Source organism: Nymphalis io, chromosome 21 (genome assembly GCF_905147045.1).
Source record: "Nymphalis io chromosome 21, ilAglIoxx1.1, whole genome shotgun sequence".
Taxonomy (NCBI): domain Eukaryota; kingdom Metazoa; phylum Arthropoda; class Insecta; order Lepidoptera; family Nymphalidae; genus Nymphalis; species Nymphalis io.
The window spans coordinates 1,227,950-1,248,783 of NC_065908.1; the positions used below are offsets into that span (position 1 = coordinate 1,227,950).

Here is a 20,834-nt window from a genome sequence, read left to right on the forward strand (position 1 = left end):
AAATTAATCTTCTTATTTCTTCTTGGTATTGTTGTGTTCCGGTTTGAAGGGTTCATGAGCCAGTGTAATTACAGGTATAAGTGACATAACATCTTAGTTCCCAAGGTTAGTGGTGCATTGGCGATGTAAGTGATGGTTAACATTTCTTACAGTGTCAATGTCTATGAGACCACTTACCATCAGGTGGCCATATGCTCGCCCACCTACCTACAATATAAAAATGTTGAAGTGAGAGCTCTTCTGATATGTGCCGCATACACCGTTAGAATTATATGAATTACTATATAAACATTATATGTAGACTCTATATCTGCCATGCGAAGCCGGGACGGGTAGTGAATCTTTTAAAAATAATCACACCACATCCACAAATGTTATAGGGAATCTCCATCCTCCTAGTATATAAAGTATTTGTATTTAAGGAAATATCATATAATCTTCTAAATTTGTTCCCCAGATATTCTTCAGCGTCCTCCAAGGAGCACAGAACGTAGGTCTGACGGCGCCACATCTCGAGGCAATTGCAAGCGCCCGGGCTTCAGCAGGAGCGATCTTCTCTGTGCTTGATAGGAAACCAACCATAGATAGCCTGTCGACTGAAGGCAGTAAACCGGTACTGGAAGGAGATATGGAGCTGAAGAATGTGTTTTTTAGGTATCCAGCTCGACCTGATGTACAGGTAACTGGTTACTTTTTAGTTATATGGTATTATTCTTAGTTACTTGCTATTATAGTAATATTTCTTCAGCTTTTTTAGGCCTGGAAGGAGGATTATCTGCTAAATTTCCTTACAGTATATATAAGCACAAAAACAGCATTCCTTAAAAGTATTTTTTCTTATTAAATAAAAGGTATGGTAGATGTGCCACCTGATGGTAAATGTTCACCACCGCCCATAGAAATTGACTTCGTAAGAAATATTAACCATTTTTTACATCACCAATGCTCCACCAACATTAGGAACTAAGATCTCTTGTATCTGTAGCAAACAAACTGTAAACTCTGGCTCACTCACCCTTCTAAACGAAAAACAACACTACTAAGTATTGTTGTTTGGCGGTAGAATATGTAATAATGTCCTCCAGACCGATTTTGGCCGCGGCGGCCAAACTCAAGAGAAATTAGCCAACTACGCAAGAGATTATAATGCACAAGCGTGTGCGCAAACACAGTTGCACTCTCTATTCCCTAGCTTTCATAATCCGATGGGACGGCGATCCGACACGACGGGAAAGAGTTCAGGCGCAGGACCAACGGCTTTATGCGCTTTCCAAGGCACGGGAGTGTACACACTTCCAACTTTTAGACTCCGGGCAGCTACTGAGAATTTTCTGACAGAAAAACCCAATAACTTTTTATTGGCCCGACCTGGGAATTGAAGCCAGGACCTCCGGGTCTGCAGCCTTATATCAAGCCACTAGACCAATGAGGCAGTCAAATATGTAATGAGTGAGTGATATACACCCAGACGGGCTTGCACAACGCCTTACCACGAACTGTACTGGACTTATACTAAATTACTATATACCAACGAATTTGTTAGTAATTAGAACATAGTAAATTAAGTTATCACTACAATTTATTTTTTGTACCCTCAACACACAAATGGTTGTACAGCTTATGCGAGTGGATAGTCACCCAATCTGGGTGGGAACTATCCACTCGCGTATATTGTATTTCTGGCAGGCAAAGACATAACATGTTAAATCTTACATGTATAATCAAAACATGTATAATCGTATTGACGGTGTAGGGAGTGATTTTAACAGCAGTTCCATTTGTTTAGACCAAGGTATCAGCATCAAGTTTACGATTTACTCTTCTGCCCTCCTAAAATTAAGTTTAAAAAGCCTAAAGCCATACTAATCTCGTCATGGTATAGCACAAATATTAAATAATTAATTCAATTAAAATATAGGTCCTAAATGGACTCAACCTGAAGATAAATCGTAACGAAACGATAGCACTTGTCGGGGCGAGCGGTAGCGGAAAGTCCACAGTACTACAGCTGTTGCAAAGGATGTACGACCCAGACATGGGATCCGTGACCGCATCAGATAATGATCTGAGAGATATCAATGTACGTCATTACCGGGGTCACATCGCCGTCGTTGGCCAAGAACCTGTCTTATTCGCTGGTTCTATTAAGGAGAATATACGGTGAGTGACTACGATATTTTTCATTCCATAGAGCCATTAAAGGATACTTGCTTGGATAAATTAGAGCTTATCTTCTTTTTTTTTATTAGAATGAGCAACCCTACTTGCACGGATGAAGAAATCGTCATAGCGTCGAAGCAAGCGTACTGTCACGGCTTCATCAGACATTTGCCAAATGTAAGTTGTAAAATTATCTTATACATAAAATAAGTTTACCTTATTCCAAAAATTTAAGATTCAAAAATAAATCACAGGATTGAATGCTACATATGTCTTTTTGATATATTAATAGAAGCCTCTTACATTAATTCAATCAATTCATATAATCTATACTGTTAAATGAGGAGACATTTTTTTATACCTGAAAAAAGCACTAAAGACAATGAGAGAGACTTTGTTTAATACGTAAAATATCAAATTGGATGATTATCTAATAGGGATATGACACTATGATTGGTGAAAGAGGTGCTCAACTATCTGGCGGACAGAAACAGCGAATCGCAATAGCTAGAGCTTTGGTGCGGAAACCAAAAATCCTCATCCTCGACGAGGCCACTTCAGCTCTTGACTCTCAAAGCGAAGCCAAAGTTCAGAGAGCTTTGGATGCGGCTGCGTATGGTAGAACCACCATCATGGTGAGCCACAGGTGATTATATAAATTTACCTATTACGTATTAAGTCTCACGCTAAATTAAAATATTCTGGTAACAAAAGATCTATTTTTAAAGATTAGCAACGGTGTTAAATGCGAACCGGATCGTGTTCATTGAAAAGGGTGAGGTGGTAGAAGAAGGTACTCACGAAGAGCTTCTGAATCTAAGAGGTCGATACTATCAATTGGTACTGGAAAACGAGCCGAGCATCGCACCTGATGGGAACACAGATACCCAAAAAAGTAAGCATGAACACAATAGTTTCAGCCAGGAACTACATTTTGTATATAATTATTTCTGCATCAACCCGATGTAGTAGATTCAGAACAGCTGGACTATTCCTACTAACCAGGAAAACAATGCTTAAACCTTATTGTTTAGTTGTCAGTGCATAATTTTCACAATCAACAATCACGCATGCACAATCAATCAAGATGATGATAATTATTGCACGATTCTTTTTCAGAGAGGCTTTCCAACGTAGAACTAACATTCTTACTGTTAAAAATTCACAGCTAACTTTGATCCAACCACAGATGCTAAGATGAGAAGATCGAAACTTCAAAAAATGGTTTCCCTTGATTCGATGAAGAGTAACTCTATGGAAGAAGAGGATTCAGGTTCAGAAGATAGCGTGGTGATAGAAGATAAGGAGGAAAAGGAGTTTGAGCCGACAACATGGCAAATCTTGAAATTATGTGAACCTGAAAAACATCTAATGGCCATTGGAATCATCGCTGCTATTGCTGTGGGATCTTCGTTTCCATGTTTTGCTATACTCTTCGGTGAAACTTATGGTGTAAGTTATTTCAATAATATTTTATAATTCGGGCGAATGTGGGCCGATGAAAAATCACTCAGAACTCTCCTTAAGGGAGAGTCAACAGTTAATTATTTAACATTTATTTGTTTTTCGCCTAGCGTATACAAACATATGACACATGAAAACACCTGAATATATATATATAGAGACAGATATATAAACATTTAAAAATTTGTACACACACCAACAGTAACTACAGTTACTACAATGCTTTTTTTATATTCTTATAAATCGAAGAATCGTAAAGGACTCTTATTTTAATGTAAAGCATTAGTAGATATTACTTATTTATATACAATAATGAAGTATTTTAAATAACATAATTTGAAAAGTTTAAACAAATTTTTAATTGCAATAGCCTCAAAAATGTTTTTTTTTTTTGGTTAAACATATAATTTTCCTACAAACATTATACTACAACATAAAAAATACTGTACTAAATCCAATCCAATAACAATAATTGAGCCTCGCATAATAAAGCTCTTCAAGTGTTGGCTTATGTGTTTTTTTTTAATTACAGCTTTTAGAAAGTAAGGATGAAGACTACGTCCGTCGCGGTACAAACATCATTGCTATACTTTTCTTATTAGTTGGAGTTTACACTGGCATCGGAATTTTCTTCCAAATCTTTGTTTTCAACATCACGGGCGTAAGACTCACGGCTAGACTGAGGTGACTATTGTTTTCTATTAAAAAAATCACACTCGATAATTTACATATAAGGTAGTAGGACTTTGTGCAAGCCCGTCTGGGTAGGTACCCTCTCATCAGATATTCTACCGCTAATCAGCAATTACATAGTATTTTTGCATTCCGATTTGAAGGGCGAGTGAGTCAGTGTAATACATAACTATCAGCCACATCTATTTGTAACAATTCATTTATTTATGTATTTATGCGCGTGATAGCGATTGTTACAAGGTATAACTGTCAGAATTCATATAACTGACAAAATATATAAATATTAGGTCCTTACATATGAAATTGGCGCTTTGTACGGGAGGAATATAAAGTCATTTTTTTGTAAATTATATTTAATTAATCAAAGTATCCGTTGTTATCTTTGCACTTTTGCCATCTCCTAGGTAGTTCATTGATCCCTTTACTAAAAAAACCATGGGGCGATAATCAATAAACTCTTTGAAGGCGGTTTGGACTGCCGCATCGGAGTTGAATTTTTTTCCTTGTAAAAAGTTGTCCAAATTCCGGAAAAAATAGTAATCTGTTGGAGCAAGGTCCGGGGAGTACGGTGGATGTCGCAGAGATTCCAATTGTAGTTCATCTAACTTAGTGTCAATTTTCGTTTAGGGCAGGATTTGGCTAGGTCTCCAGGGTTCAGCCATTGCGACGAGCGCTTCCGTATATCGTACAGTATCCACTTTTCAACACAAGTAATGTTTCGATTTAAAATCCCTTCATTATTGTGTCGGTTAAGCAAAGTACCAGCAGTCGACGCGTGTTTGCAAGTTCAATTCACTCAATTCACAAGGTAACCATCGTTCAAATTTTTTTACTTTCCCGTTTTGCTTAAAGTGGATTAATACAGTTTTATCACTTACCCCGAAGCCTGCAGCTATCTCTAAAGTGCTTTATGATGGATCCGCTTCCACAATAGCCTTTAATTCTTCATTTTCCACTTTGGTCTCCGGCTGTCCACGGGGTTGACTCTGAAGGTCGAAATTTCTAGATCGAAAACGTTGAAACCAAAAACGTACCGTGTTTTCTTTTGCGGCACCAGCGCCGTACACATCATTAATCCTTCGAGCTGTTTCTGCAGCACTGGTGCCACGTTAGAACTCGTACTCGTAAATATACCGATATTTCATGTTTTCCATTGTGCGGTAATAAGCGACGCCAAAGAAAAAAATACCGAGAAAAAGACAAATGAATAACTGTTTTTAAAACTCAAATGTATCAGCTAAATGAATTTATAAATTTGAATTTGGAATTCTTAACCAAAGAGGAGATATTTCAGATCAAAATGGTCAGTACAACAAAACCCTAATTTCATATGTAAGGACCTAATATATAAAAAGGCTAGGGCTGGGCGTAAATACATAAGCATTTTTTTAATTAATTTGTATTTAATATTTGCTCCGATTTTAAAATAACAAAATTAAATAACTATTATATCGTACTCATGTCCATCATCGACTTTATGGATTTATGTTTTAATTCAATTTTGGTACATTATTAATTGTATATAGGGTAGCTGCATTTCGAGCGATGCTACAACAGGAGATTGGTTGGTTTGATAATCCACTGAACGGCGTCGGGGCGCTCTGTGCGAGGCTCGCCTCAGACGCTGCAGCCGTCCAAGGTGTATGTATTAGCACAAATAGTATTATTTCTTAATAAATACAATTAAAAATTGTGTTTTTCGTTAATTCAAGATTTTGTCTACTTAAAATGATGGTATGAAATTTAAATGGTACTGGTACTCGAATATAAGATATAGAGGCAATAAATTCAATAAAATTACAAATGATTAACAATTTTTACAACGTGTATGAATGAAATAAAGTCACTATGCAGCCAGCAATATGAGTAAAGTAACAGCCTGTTAATGTCCCACTGCTGGGCTAAGGCCTCCTCTCCCTTTTGAGGAGAAGGTTTGGAGCTTATTCTACCACGCTGCTCCAATGCGGGTTGGTAGAATACACATGTGGCATAATTTCAATGAAATTAGACACATGCAGGTTTCCTCACGATGTTTTCCTTCACCGTCAAGCACGAGATGAATTATAAACACAAATTAAGCACATGATAATTCAGTGGTGCTTGCCCGGGTTTGAACCCACGATCATCGGTTAAGATACACGCGTTCTAACCACTAGGCCATCTCGGCAATATGAGTATTATGAGTCTTTTCGGTTCAAAAACAAATCGATCTAAAATGTAAAACTGTCTTAATAAACAATTTATTAATCACAGGCAACTGGTACCCGAATCGGTGCGCTCATGCAAGCATCAGCCACCATCCTCATCGGTATCATGGTGTCCATGTACTACACGTGGCGTATGACGCTAGTGTCCTTGATATCAGTGCCAATGGTCATAATAGCGGTCGTGCTGGAAGGCCGAGTGCTGGCCGAGGGCATCGCAACAATACGGGAAGCGTCAAACAAAGCGACCACAATAGCGACGGAGGCCATCACCAACATTAGAACCGTGTCGGCGTTTTGTAAGTTATCTTAATAAATTTATATATCGTAGATACATATACAGATATATCTTTAGTGCCTCGGTGTTGATGTCTGAATGAATGAATTCGAACATTTTTTTTTTTATAGAATAGGAAGGTGGACGAGCATATGGGCCACCTGATGGTAAGTGGTCACCAAACGCCCTTAGACATTGGCATTGTAAGAAATGTCAACCATCGATTATAGCCAATGCGCCACCAACCTTGGGAACTAAGATTTTATGTACCTTGTGCCTGTAATTACATTGGCTCACTCACCCTTCAAACCGGAACACAACAATATCAAGTATTGCTACCTACTAGTGGTACCTACCCAGACGAGCTTGCACAAAGCCCTACCACCAGTAAAACATTCCATCGGACCAATGATAATATCGCTATATTTTAATAGTGACGATTAATCGGTTGTCTAGAACGTCGGCCACTCAACTAACACGTTCGTATAATGTACTTCCGTCAAGATGACATTCTGCATCGTAATCGCTAATAGAAAACTAATCAAATGTATGGGCATGACGTCATCTCAACGTTAAGTCACGTGGTCAAAACAAACGTATAGAAAAGTCGTAGACAAGTTGACAATCATTCAAAGTGATAGAATGGAATTTAGTCGTTTCTACAATGATAATCGCTAACTCCATATAAATGGTAGCCAAGTGACAGTTTTGGCAATCGCTGACGAAACGATGTCGAAGTTTTGAGACTCAAGACTCGGTGACTCTAGAGTTAACGCTAAAAAATGGCGTCTTATATGATGACCGAGAAGTGTTTTGTTTATTAAACATAATTTTGGAATATATTTACCATTTAAAATGCATACTTTAAATATGTTGTGGTGCGCTCATAATGAAGAAGTGTGGCTTAACGCTGTAAATGTACTTAGTTATTCAATTATTAATAAAATAGCTTTATTTTTATCGGCCGCGTTATAACGCCATGATTAGAAAAAGTTATAACTATTTTAGAGAAACAAAGGGTCTATTGATTAAGTAAAGAATCAATCACAATTATTGTTTTGTTTGTTTCGTAAGTAGTAATTTTAGTTCATGTCGCGTATCACGTCATTGTTTATGTATCAAACTTTCAAGTGTAATAGATTTTAAAATAACAAAGGAAGATATTTATGAAATAACTAATAATTTCCAATAAAGCTGCAAATTGTTCTGGGCTTGCTCAAGTTTTATATTCCATTCTATAAAAGTTATCATCATTAAAGGTATCCTTAAAATTACATTCCACTCTGTGATATTATTATAAACCAATTACAAGAAGAACGTGTACTCACCCTATTTTATTTACTTACTTTTTTATCACTTAATACAAATATTCTTCCAACTTCAATTCAAACCAAAAGTCAATTCAATTCAAACCGGAACACAACAATACCAAGTACTGCTGTTTTCCGGTGGAATATCTGATGAGTGGGTGGTACCTACCTAGACGAACTCGTACAAAGCTCTACCACCTGTAACTAAGTGCAGAAAGAGATTCGATATGAAACGAGGGTAACTTGGCTAGGCACGCTGATCTGTACCCTAGTCCGATCCGTGGACGTAAAGCGGACATTTAATACGACGCGCAGGCGGCGAGGAGGGCGCGCTGGCGCGGTACCGCGCGGCGGGGGGCGGCGCGCGGCGGGCGGCGCGCAGCAGCCTGCGCTGGCGCGGCGCCGTGTTCGCGTTCGGGCAGACGGCGCCCGTGGCCGGCTACGCGCTGTCGCTGTGGTACGGCGGCGTGCTGGTGGCCGACCGCCAGGTGCCCTACAAGGACGTCATCAAGTGAGAGCCTTTAAACGGTGACACGATCTAGCTGTTCAAAGTCCAGGTACTAGCAACGCCCATCGTTGTCGTGCCACGATTCTATCCATCGATGTCTATATTTTCCATTACGGACCTCGAGATTTGCAGCTTATAAACCAGCCACTAGACCAACGAGTCAATACCCAACCCAAACATTAATTTATTGCTAACATAAGCCAAAAGGTTATTCTATTCGTATTGTCTTTTTCACTGATATTTTTTACTCCCCCTCGAGTACCGACTAATATTATTTGCGTACAACGTTTTTTATTTTTTTGCAGAAGATTCTGTCATTATTTTCTATCTCTTCAAATAAATATGGCTATTGACTTTATCTTTCAATCAATCAACTCCACAATTATAACGGTATAATATTAAATAAACCGTGTCAATTCCCAGAGTGTCCGAGGCGCTGATATTCGGCGCGTGGATGATGGGCCAAGCGCTGGCGTTCGCGCCGAACTTCGGCGCGGCCGTGCTGGCGGCGGGGCGCGTCATGACGCTGCTCGCGCGCCGCCCGCTCGTCGAGAGCACGCACGCGCCCTCCGTGCCCGACGCCTACGTGAGTGTCTGACGCCGAAAGATATTTACTTACGAGTAAAGCGTATTGAGCAAAGTAACTTCAAAAGTCTTTATATATAAAATAACTAACTGAACCTCCCCTTTACCAGCGCGGAATTCGGTTTGTGACAAATGCTCTTTTTAAAAACCATCGGCTATTGAAATTACTGTAACTCTTAGTCATTATTAGTTTCTAATAATAATAAATATTTAAGCGTATATAACTAGCTAAAGAAAATATCGAAATATATCAGAATAAGTTCGATCACATGGCCCACATCTCTAACATATAATCTTTTATTAGTAATTATCGCTGAAGTTAATGTTGAAAAAAAAAAACAAAAAAAACGAGGTAACTTGATTGTCGAAGTGTTCTCGACTATGGATGAAGATTGCGTTGACAAATTTCTAGGCACTCCCAGCAGACCAGCAGAGGAATCAACTCATAGTTCCTTTTAAGAAACTTGTAGAACGTTTGCCGTAGTGGCAACTTTACAAACTTACAAACGACTACGTCTACGATGTGTCAAAAAGTTTCTAAAATAAATAAAAACGTGCATCCTTTTTATAATAGCCCGGATATCGTTTTCCAATTTTTAGGTAGCAGATGGCAAAATCCATTACAAGAACATAAAATTCCGCTACCCGACGCGGCGCGAGGTGCAAGTGCTGCGCGGCCTCTCGCTGCTCATCCCGTGCGGGAAGCGCGTGGCGCTGGTCGGGCCCAGCGGCTGCGGGAAGTCTACCCTCATACAGCTTCTGCAACGGCTGTACGACCCGGACGACGGTTATGTGGTACAAAATGTTCTATAAACATGGCACTACAACGCACACTGCTGACTGAAAACAATTTAAACGAGACTTGTATGTCCTTTGTGCTTGGGGAGGGAGTCATTATACCAACCGAAACAAACTCAGTGATCAAGTATTATACTGTTTGTAAGTGAATGTACCATTTCAGTATCTAGACGATCACAGTATCGTCGGCGACATGCGGCTGTCGACTCTCCGTCGCAACCTCAGCATCGTGTCGCAGGAGCCGGTGCTGTTCGACCGCACCATCGCCGAGAACATCGCATACGGAGACAACACCAGGAACGTTCCGATAGAGGAGATCGTCATCGCCGCGAAGGCCGCAAACGTTCATTCGTTTATCGCCGCCTTGCCCGATGTAAGAAAACATTTTGATATCGTTGTTTCTCGAGGATGGATCAGCAAATCGATCGTCGAGTTCGACTCGTCCTATGTCGAGCAACCTAATAAGTAGCGACGCCCACAGGGCTACTCGACGCGCATCGGGCAGCGCGCGTCGCAGCTGTCGGGCGGACAGAAGCAGCGCATCGCCATCGCGCGCGCGCTCGTGCGCGACCCGCGCGTGCTGCTGCTGGACGAGGCCACCTCCGCGCTCGACACGCACAGCGAGCGGGTAACTGCGCACGCACACTCGCACACGCACACAGACCCGCCTCACCTAACTACACGATGTCGACTCGGACACTCGGTCACCGCTTCTACGTTGTAGTTTTTCACACAACTGCTCAAAAAGAGAGTGTAATAATTTTAGGGTTCATGTATATATGTATGTATGTTTCTTTCCTTCACCATAACTTTTAAATGCCTCAACAGTTTTGGATATACAGGGTATCTTTAGAATCATTACATCGGCTTACTGGTGGTAGGGCTTTGTGCAAGCTCGTCTGGGTAGGTACCACCCACTCATCAGATATTTTACCGCAAAACAGCAATACTTGATACTGTTGTGTTCCGGTTTGAAGGTTGAGTGAGCCAGTGTAATTACAGGCATAAGGGACATAAAATCTTAGTTCCCAAGGTTGGTGGCGCATTGGCTATAAGCGATGGTTGACATTTCTTACAATGCCAATGTCTAAGGGCGTTTGGTGACCACTTACCATCAGGTGGCCCATATGCTCGTCCACCTTCCTATTCTATAACAAAAAAAAAAAAATCCCGAGTGAAACTAACTTAAGTTTTTTAGTTATTTTATTGAAAGAGCAACTTGTAACGATTATTTTTATTTATTACGCGTCACACAATTTGTATAAACTGAGTCATATCAATTCCTTTAGTTGGCTCTTACGACGCCCACGAGTTGAAATGAGGTGGCTTTAGTTAATGCACCTCGATCATTGCGTATTCCTTGTAGGTGGTCCAAGAAGCTTTGGACAGAGCGAGTGAAGGCAGGACGTGTCTCATTATCGCCCATCGCCTCGCGACCATACAGAACGCTGACGTCATCTGCGTCATAGACCAGGGAGTGGTCGCGGAAATGGGCACCCACAAGGAACTCATCGCTCTGAAGAAAATCTACGCAAGGTTGTACGAGTTACAGTGCGGCTTCATTGAGGAAAGTGAGGAAAATTTGGCAAACGAAGAAAATCCTTAAGCATGTCGACTATATTTTAACAAGAAAAAAAATTACTGCTGCAGGCTAGTTTTCAAACAGATAAGCAATCGTGTTCAAACTGAAACATCTGTAACGCTATCAGGTAGGTACCTCAATAGTTTGACTTTTATCTGAATGGTCATTGGTCGTTAGCAACCATTGACGCAATAAGCGACCAATTAGCGTCCAGTATTTAGTCAAGTTCAACCATCTGGCTTTGTTCAGCGTTTCAGAGTCAGTAAGTGAAACTTTTAAGTTATGTACGATTTACTAAGCATATATAATTATGATTATATTTTAATTTGCCAATCGTCTTAAACATGCCAATTTTGTGATGAATACCATATTGCTTGTCACTGGTGTTTTACAACTACTCTGCAAGTTTGGTAATAATTAAATTAATTATTGTTAAAAATTTAATGCCTTTAATGAGTAAGCAAAGCTGGATTCAGAAGAGGATGACGGTGCCTTGTATTAAATAAAAGCGACCTATGGACAGATCGATTTTATGTAAATAACATTCTGAAATTGTTATGCCATGGTTTAAATATTAGATAGACCTTCTTCGTTGTTGCACGTCATCCATTTTTAAATCCGGTTTTGCATATAAGTGTAAAACGACATTGTAAAAAGTTATTATTCAATAAATTGTTATATAAGTGTATAGTGTAGTTAGACATACATAATTACTTGATTTTTTTCTAGTCACTTTCTTAATATTAGTAATTACTTAGCTCTTAGAAGACATTTTGTATAATAAATATATAAATTTTATTGAATTACCTAAATATTAACAATAATTTTATTGAATTGATTTGCGTGAAAACACAATGTACAAATAATGCCTTAAAATTTGTTATTGCGATAAAAAAATATTCTCTAATATTCCGTTGCTTACTTGAATAATAATAACTATGAATACATTTTATACAAATGCATGTTTTTACAAAAAACTAATTTAAAAATGTTTATATTTTTTTTTGTTTCATATAGATTAAAAATGTTATTAAATATATAATAATTTCAGATACACAGGTATCTCACATGATTTACTTAATTACAATTCTAGTAATTAATAAACTTCAATAGTTAATACTAAACATTCCCTTCCTATTTCTCGTACCTAAAATCCTTCACATTCCTTTAGTAAAAGACGTTACCCTTAAGTGAAATTTAAAAGACCTTATATTTAAAAAAAAAGTATTAAAATCCAATCAATTGTCATAATTGTGTGGTAAGATTAAAAATGCCTATATTATTTTTTGATCTTTAAATTGAAATAATATTCTCCATCATGTCATCAACAGATAACCTAAAAGCCCAGATAAAATTAAATTCCATTTTCCCGCCTTTTTGGTTACAATGTTAAAGCTTCTCCTCATTCCCGCACGATTCATTAAAAAGTTATGTATTGTAGTAAGAGTTGCTGATAAACCAAAAAAATAAAGAAAAATTCGCGCGCAAGGCGCGACCCTATCAAGTGCCATGATTGGTGAACAGTGTCATATATTATATACTTTACGGCAAACGCCGTGGTCGCGCTTTGTTGCTTTATATTTGTCGGCTTTTTGCTCTGCGAAGGGAACACAAACATTTGCGTGAGTTGAACACTCTTGCAGCGATATTATGTGTGTGTGAATGTGGAGAGGCCTTTAAAACTTATATCAACTTAAGTTTTAAAAAACGTACGATATAATATAAGGATTCTCGTATTCTTGAAGTCGGATAATAATACCTAAAATTGTAAAGACAATTATTTTAAAAAAAATATACAGGTAAGTATAATAGTCATTGTTAATTTTAGCTGAATTGTGCCTTTATACAAATCATGTGACTTTGATGCCTCATATAATTTGCCTAGGTGTTTAAGCTAATAATTAGTATACTGCGTGATTAAAAAAAATCTATCTAAATCGCTTTAATATTTCTAGCATTTTTAGCATTAGGATGTGAATACAAAAGCTCAATAAATAATTGTGATTACGAAATATTTTGATGAAATCAGGACGCCTGTATAACTGTATTGTACGTTTAACGTATTAGACAACTTGTATTAGTAGGATTATATTCGAAATAAATTGTGGAATTTAAAATACGATTTTCATTTTTCTAATATGATTTTCATAATAAGTTTCAATTTATTCGTTACTATGTGACTTTTAATTGTGCCATTTATCCATATAAAAAAGACAGAACTACATACATACAAGGAACAAATTTTATAAAAGCTAGCTTGGAAGAAAAGTCTTTAAAAGGATGCCAGCTAGAACCAGCTTAAACTGGTGTAATTATAGTCAGTAATAAACGTTGTATGAGTATAAAGTAACTCGACGGTTTCTCTTTCTGTCATCAGTAATTTGACATTTGAAAGAAGAGGAAGCATTATCATTAGATTATATCAAACTCACCACAAAAGGAAAAATATATCAATGACAAGTTAGCAAAACAAAAAAAAACCTTGAACCATAAATGTCTTTTTCATGGTTTAAGCTATGTCCATGCCTTATAAGATCTATTCATGGTATTTCCTATAAAATCATGAGAATGTAATTAATCATTGAGATTAAAATAAATAAAAAAAAGTTTTAATATATTTTAATAAATATTTATTACCCTTAAACATAGAACAAAATTGCAATAACGTGCGTATAGTTTTGACAACTTATATAGTGGCAGTTTCAATATGAAAAAAAAATAAACAACGAATAAAAAAAAGGATTTCGAAAACACAGACGCAAAATGAATTAAACAATAGATACATTTTTAATTATCCTAACTTTGTCTATTTTAATGTTGTTGGTAATTTTAAACTAAGATTGCTATAAGATCTATATCCAAAAAATAGAAATATTTATTATTCCGCTATAACAGTTATCCAATATGGCGACATACTTGTATTCAATTCATTTAAAAAAATGAATTATTACAATAATTTTTATTTTATACATTTACAAAACAATATGATTTTTTTTAATATATACATTTAAAAAACAATATGATTTAATTTTTAGCAGCGGAATAATGGTAGATATAACTTTAGTTGCGCGCCACAACTTCGACGTGCTGCAACGGCGCGTTCGGATGAATTCCGCGAATATATGGTTCCAGGTTATTGTAGTAGATGTCTCCGGTCAGCTCTTCCACGCCCACTTCCGGTTCAGATTTAGCTTGTTTTGTAGCTTCGTCGACTTCTTTACGAACTTGTGTATCTATTTCCTGTTTAAATTTGTAAAAAAATATAATTAAAATATATAAATATGGTAATGTTGCAAAAATCGTTTAATTAGGTTTAATTGTGTATTTTGTGTATTATTTTATTTACCACCTGAATAATTTTAAATTCATTGAAGAAATCTTTTGATTTATTGTTAATCAAATGGAACGACATTTTAAATATATAGTAACACGTTTGAAAGTCTTAAATACACGTGTGTGTATTAGACGCACGCACACAAACACACAGTTAAATTATTATTTTTTAATTGCTAAGCTTTTCCATTGCATTTACGAGAATAATCATGGTTATTTTATGTAACTAATATGTATATATAAATTATATAATCATACCTTGAGCTGGTCCGGAGTAACGAGTTCGCTGGTGAGGATCTTCTCCTTGAAGGAGGTGATGGGGTCGCGGGTCTGTCGCACTTCCTGCACCTCGTCGCGCGTCCGGTACGACGTGCCGGGGTCCGACATCGAGTGTCCGGAGTACCGATAAGTCTCCATCTCCATCACGAGTGGTCCTGCAATACACATGATACTCAGGAATGCGTTACAGCCCTACGCCCTTTGAAAGTCTGGCTAATATTGTAGACTCTTCAACCATCCTATCCGGATTAGGATTTCCCAGTTGCCGAACATATTTACATATCAGATTATGCCACTGTAGGCACCTGCCTCGTTGGTCTAGTAGCTAACTATAAGGCACATCAGGAGGTCCAGCGCGTGATCTCATTCCGGCCGCATTGGATTTGCCGTCGATTAGATAATAATAGTGCACTTTTGTTTGCGCAAACTTTTACACAATAAAATACCAATATATATATAATATATATAAGCAATAGTATTGTTGCGTTACTGTCTGCGGGTGAGTGAGCCAGTGTAACTACAGGCACAAAGGAGAATGTGGCGAGTGCACAATGCGTCTAAACGCAGCACAAACATCACCTGATCAACTACGTCATTGATCAGGTGATGTTGCAGTGGTCTGATGTATGTCGTCACACGTATGGATACACCCCTTCGGCAATATGGTCGCATGCGCATCTATTGTCCTCGCAGCGACGTCACACGCTTGACCACACCCCCAGCAAGATGGCCGCATGCATCGCTTTTGTTTTCGCCTAGGAGGAGGTCCCAAAAGTGGCAAGCACGCGTGGTGGTCATCGTGAGAGGGGAATGCCTATATAAGCGCTGTTGTTGTTGTTTATTTTTAATTAATTATTTCAATTATTTTTACTGTACGCTCTAATGTAAACATTGTTGACTTGTCACAATAAATAACTCTTAAAGTCTGCCGGAGTTTTTAATTGGTGGTTAAGCTACGACCCGCTTCAAGAGTAACATCTTAGTTCCCAAGTCTAGTGGCGCATTGGCGATGTAAAGAATGGTTATTGTTTCTTACATTACCAATATCTTATTATTTCTTACATGGGCAGTGGTGACCAGTTACCATCAGATGACTCATTTACCCCTCCGCCGAGTCCGAATCCGAATTATGTTCGACTGATCTAGGCGTGTCCTTAGCAACTTCTCAACGCCGGAAAAATATTAGCTGCTCCTCCGTCAGACGAGTAATATTCATACAAAGAAATTATCCCCCTTAAAGTTGAAATCCTTTCTTAACGCATACATTTCTAACGTTATAAAGTAAACCAATTTTGCCAATTCTAGCTGAGCGTTGATTGTCAGTCAGGACAAACAGGTTTTATATGTACTCGTATAGCTATACATAAAAACTCAGTATTTTTATATGATTTATAATTTATTTTGAAAGTTATTTATTACTAATAATAACGCTTACCTTTCCCACTAGTGCAATAATCGATTGCGAACCGGGTCGCCTCCCTGGTCGCGATTACGTCCATGCCGTCTACCCAGATACCGGGAATGTAGTCTCCTCGGCTGTAGTAGTCGGAACTGGCGGACGACCGGTCCACGCTCGTGCCCATACCTTAGCAAATTAATATTTACCTAAATTAATAATAGTGGAAAGAACTTTTGTTAGTACAGACAGCATAAAAATGTCAAACTTTATTTGCTTTGGTTTAAATTAAAATATATATTTACATTGTATTTGAATAATTTGAGCCGGTTGGCGTGGTTGGTAGAAAACTTGCCTTTCACGCCGAAGGTTGTAGGTTCGATTCCCACCCTGGACAGACATTTGTGTGCATGAACATGTCTGTTTGTCCTGAGTCTGGGTGTAATTATCTATATAAGTATGTATTTACAAAAGAAAAGTAGTATATGTAGTATATCAGTTGTCTGGTTTCCACAGCACAAGCTTTGTACAAGCTTAATTATGATCAGATGGCCGTGTGTGAAAAATGTCCCAGGATATTATTATTATTATTAATCCTGTATGGTGAAAATACGTTTTTTGTAAAGGCAATAAGATTAAAGAAGCGAAAAGGGAAACATTTTTTGTTTCATATTATCCTCGTAATCATTTCTTGCACCCAAGAGATTGTTTTAATTTATATAATTAATGCATACTACGGACGTTGCTATCCTGATTCAAACTATTTATGATGGATATTTAAAAGGGTTAATTAGGCATAGTTTTAAGCACTGGAGCTCTATCTAGCTCGAAGATATGGATTCGAGGCACCCAGGATGGTAAGCTATATTTAATCGACTGATATAATTTAATTTTAATTGTATTAAATTAAATACATGTCGGTACAAGTACGTACTTGGATATATATAGAATTTATCCATACAGGATAATTAATAAATTAATTTTATTTAATTACTAAGGTAATTTAAATATCGGAAAAGAACTACTCAGTTTCTTGTCGTTTCTTCTCGGTAGAATCTACATTCCGAACCGGTGGTGATTTTAAATTTCAATTAATCATATAAAATTATTTAAAAGTGCTTCGAAGAGACAAGGATAAAGAGTATTAATAATCATTTACTTATAACCCACCGTAACCATTGTTCTCGCAGACAAACACACATGGCAGGTCCCACAGCTTGGCCATGTTGTAGGCCTCGAACAGCTGTCCCTGGTTGGCGGCGCCGTCGCCGTACAGCGCGAAGCTCACGCCGCCGTCGCCGCGGTACTTGTGGGCGAACGCCAAGCCTGCGCCCAGTGGCACCTGGGTAGACAATTATGCTCTTAAACATACAGACAACAGGCTCATCGTGAATCTTAATCGATTTTGCGAGTTCAAATCCAGCAATTTCAATTATTGTAATTATAACATTGTATGCGCAGATTCCAGGTCATCAATGCTTTATGAGTTAGTCAGTCCTAACTAGTATAAGTAAACCATTATCAGCTTTCTAACTCAATGTTATTCAGAATTCCTTAACAAAAAAATCCAATACCTTCAATTAGCTCAACCTAGCTATATCTATATAGCTCAACCTACATACCTAAACAAAGCTATTAGACCGAGAAGACAGTACACTTGAATATGTATATCTTACCTGAGCTCCAACGATGCCATTGCCTCCATAGAAGTTTCGTCCGTACAAATGCATAGAACCACCCTTGCCTCGCGAGCATCCAGTTCTTCTTCCGGTTAATTCTGACAGAACACCGACTATACTAACGCCCATTAAGTGAGTCCATCCATGACAACGATATGCAGTGATAACAGAATCAACATCACGCATTGCTGCACGCATTCCAACTGCAACAGCTTCCTGACCTAAAAATAGTATTTATGTTTTTATAAAATAAGTCAGAGACATTCTAAAATGAAACAAAAATTTCAAATACATATTGTTTTAGCTATTTACTTAGTTACCACACTCTCTAATGTATTAAAATTTGTCTTTTTGTCTAAGAAAACTATTTTAATATTGAATTGAAGAAGAAAAATTGAGAAATGAACAATGTTTTTTCAAATAATACATGCATTGCTTGTTTTTTAAAAATTATTGCTATTTACTCCTCCAAGTAAGCATATAGTGTAAGCGGGTCAGGCCATTAAACCATAGCACTATTGACAATTCACAAAACAAAATGAGTAACTCATATCATTTACTATAGTATATCTTAAGAAAATAAAGATAAAAAAACAGCTAAAAGAAACTGCAACTAACGTATATTTTTGTCCTCAGTATTTTTAGAATTGAAAATTTGAAATGTGATAATAATCGGTGAATTTTATCTTGGACGAGATAAGTTAACATAAGTTTTCACTGCATAACACCTTACCAAACAATAATAATTAAAGAATTAGATGTGCAAAAACATGTTTACATTATTATGTTAAGTTTAAGAATAAGAAACGTGATAAAGAATTTTTTGGCAAAAAACGTTAGTAAATGACTAGAGTAATAATGACAGCCTCATTGCTTAAAGTAATGTAGAACAAACCATGATTAAGATATTATCTAACACTTAATTGTTATATACATTATAATCTCTATTTAAATAGATGTGATGCTTAACAGAAAAACTACTAAAAGAATATATGTATAACTTCTGTAGAAATATTTTATATAAACAGCTATGCTTTGCAGTTTCATCAGCTTTAAATTTAAACTATTAATGCATTGTATATAGATACATGTCTATATCATGTTCTTGTAATCAATAAATAAATAACGCATGATGGAATAATTCCGAAACAAATAGACAAATTGCAATAATATTGCAACATATCAGTCATAAAACATAATCATTATAATATTATTATTTATTATTATTTATTTATAGACGAGCAGCTGATAAGCTGATATGTCTATGTAAATTGTGTTGAAAAATCATTTTTGCAGAAGTGACAGCTTCTGCGACTTTAACCAGGTATCAAGTCGGTTTTTGAAAGCATTAACTGAAGTGGCCAAAACATAATATATAAACTAAATACAATGCGCATCGCATTGAGATGGATTGATTTAAAAACAATGTATTAATTGCTATATGAAAAATATATTTGAGATTTTTTTTAATGTTGCTATAATAATAAAATATATATTGTATTTTTTTTTAATAAATACTTTATTATTAATGTGCCAATTTGTCAAAACCCAGCAGAATATTTAAAAAAGTGTTTGTAAATACCTGAATACAAATGACAGAAACCACGAATAATCTTTTCCTTATATAAATTTCCTGATGCTGTTTCAATTCTTCTAAGTGCTGCCAATTTTTCATACATTTTGAGTGCATCTTCGGCTGTAAGTGTGGCTGATTGAGCAGGACCTTTATCCAATTTGTGGAGTTTATAAGGCTATATATTTAGAAAAGAAACATTTTTTATTACTCAAAATGTAAACATTATTAGGTTATTAGACAGTGTTCAAACTTGTTTTTTGCCATTCATAAAAAATGCAAATAAAAATACTAAAGATAACAAGTTTACACTTGACATTTTGAAGGTTAGGTTACATAATTTAAATAAACTTTCACTGACCAAACATTAATATTGATATTAATCTATTTATTTTTTAAATTGACCGTGTAACTAAGAGGTAAAAACAATGTACTCATAAAAAAAATTAAAAAACTTACTTTAATTTCGAATGTTGATTCCGATTTTGTACTGTATTTTGCGTTCGAAGTGATTGCAACTGGGCCGGCCGCATTCTAGAATACAAACACATGTCGATTTTAACACAAGCATAATAGCGGCACGTATAGCGCATTCATTTTTCTTAATTTTTTAATTTTAGTAATAACACCAAGCCCACCGTAATCGAAGTTCCGCTAAGGAGCTTAGCGAAGGAAGGGATGAGCTTGCTCATTTTCTTGATTATATCTTCAATAAACCCCAGATTTATCGAGTACCCTGTTTTATGGATTTGTTATTTAAATACAATTTTATTTTAACTATCAAAAATTTTGGCCGACCCCAGACATATGTGATAGTGATGTGAGATGACAGACTGACAGCTTCTAAACGTCATACATATCTGTCATGCTTATTTAGGACAAAAGGTCATTTGCACATGATCAGAAACAAATAAATGTTATTAAAAAATAACAAAGAAGACAGCATTAATTTTTTGATTCTTTATATTATTTGTGATTTTAGCTTATAACTTA

General features: G+C 36.7%; 2 protein-coding genes across 3 annotated transcripts in view; one reads left to right on the forward strand and one right to left on the reverse strand.

Annotated features, from left to right (window-relative positions):
- Positions 1-13,692, forward strand: part of LOC126776738 (multidrug resistance protein homolog 49-like) — a 35,862-nt gene extending 22,170 nt beyond the window's left edge. The window contains exons 10-24 of one of the 2 annotated variants that reach the window (XM_050499453.1): positions 458-679; positions 1,919-2,160; positions 2,250-2,337; positions 2,598-2,806; positions 2,889-3,055; positions 3,329-3,612; positions 4,157-4,308; positions 5,844-5,958; positions 6,571-6,820; positions 8,424-8,619; positions 9,040-9,202; positions 9,802-9,996; positions 10,163-10,372; positions 10,481-10,627; positions 11,366-13,692. In XM_050499453.1, coding sequence (XP_050355410.1) covers positions 458-679; positions 1,919-2,160; positions 2,250-2,337; positions 2,598-2,806; positions 2,889-3,055; positions 3,329-3,612; positions 4,157-4,308; positions 5,844-5,958; positions 6,571-6,820; positions 8,424-8,619; positions 9,040-9,202; positions 9,802-9,996; positions 10,163-10,372; positions 10,481-10,627; positions 11,366-11,605 — 2,880 coding nt within the window. In that variant the 3' untranslated portion in view covers positions 11,606-13,692. The remainder of the gene's footprint in view (positions 1-457; positions 680-1,918; positions 2,161-2,249; positions 2,338-2,597; positions 2,807-2,888; positions 3,056-3,328; positions 3,613-4,156; positions 4,309-5,843; positions 5,959-6,570; positions 6,821-8,423; positions 8,620-9,039; positions 9,203-9,801; positions 9,997-10,162; positions 10,373-10,480; positions 10,628-11,365) is intronic. The other variant, XM_050499454.1, reaches the window with a different exon arrangement.
- Positions 13,693-14,188: 496 nt separating this feature from the next.
- Positions 14,189-20,677, reverse strand: LOC126776842 (pyruvate dehydrogenase E1 component subunit alpha type II, mitochondrial-like). The gene is made up of 8 exons (XM_050499681.1): positions 20,480-20,677; positions 20,301-20,375; positions 19,851-20,019; positions 18,266-18,489; positions 17,760-17,931; positions 16,629-16,778; positions 15,173-15,348; positions 14,189-14,821 (listed from the first exon to the last, which is right to left on the reverse strand). Exons 1-8 carry the CDS (start codon positions 20,531-20,533, stop codon positions 14,642-14,644), a joined length of 1,200 nt encoding a protein of 399 aa, XP_050355638.1. The 5' UTR covers positions 20,534-20,677; the 3' UTR covers positions 14,189-14,641.
- Positions 20,678-20,834: the final 157 nt, after the last annotated feature.

Bases quoted from the DNA above. Each gene is read 5' to 3' on its own strand.
- LOC126776842 (XM_050499681.1), bottom strand. From the start codon at position 20,533: ATGAGCAAGCTCATCCCTTCCTTCGCTAAGCTCCTTAGCGGAACTTCG. The intron at 18,490-19,850 runs GTATTTACAAAC...TACTATTTTTAG, and splicing joins TTTCTGTCATTTGTATTCAG to GTCAGGAAGCTGTTGCAGTT. The intron at 15,349-16,628 runs GTAAGCGTTATT...TGTGTATTGCAG, and splicing joins TTATTGCACTAGTGGGAAAG to GACCACTCGTGATGGAGATG.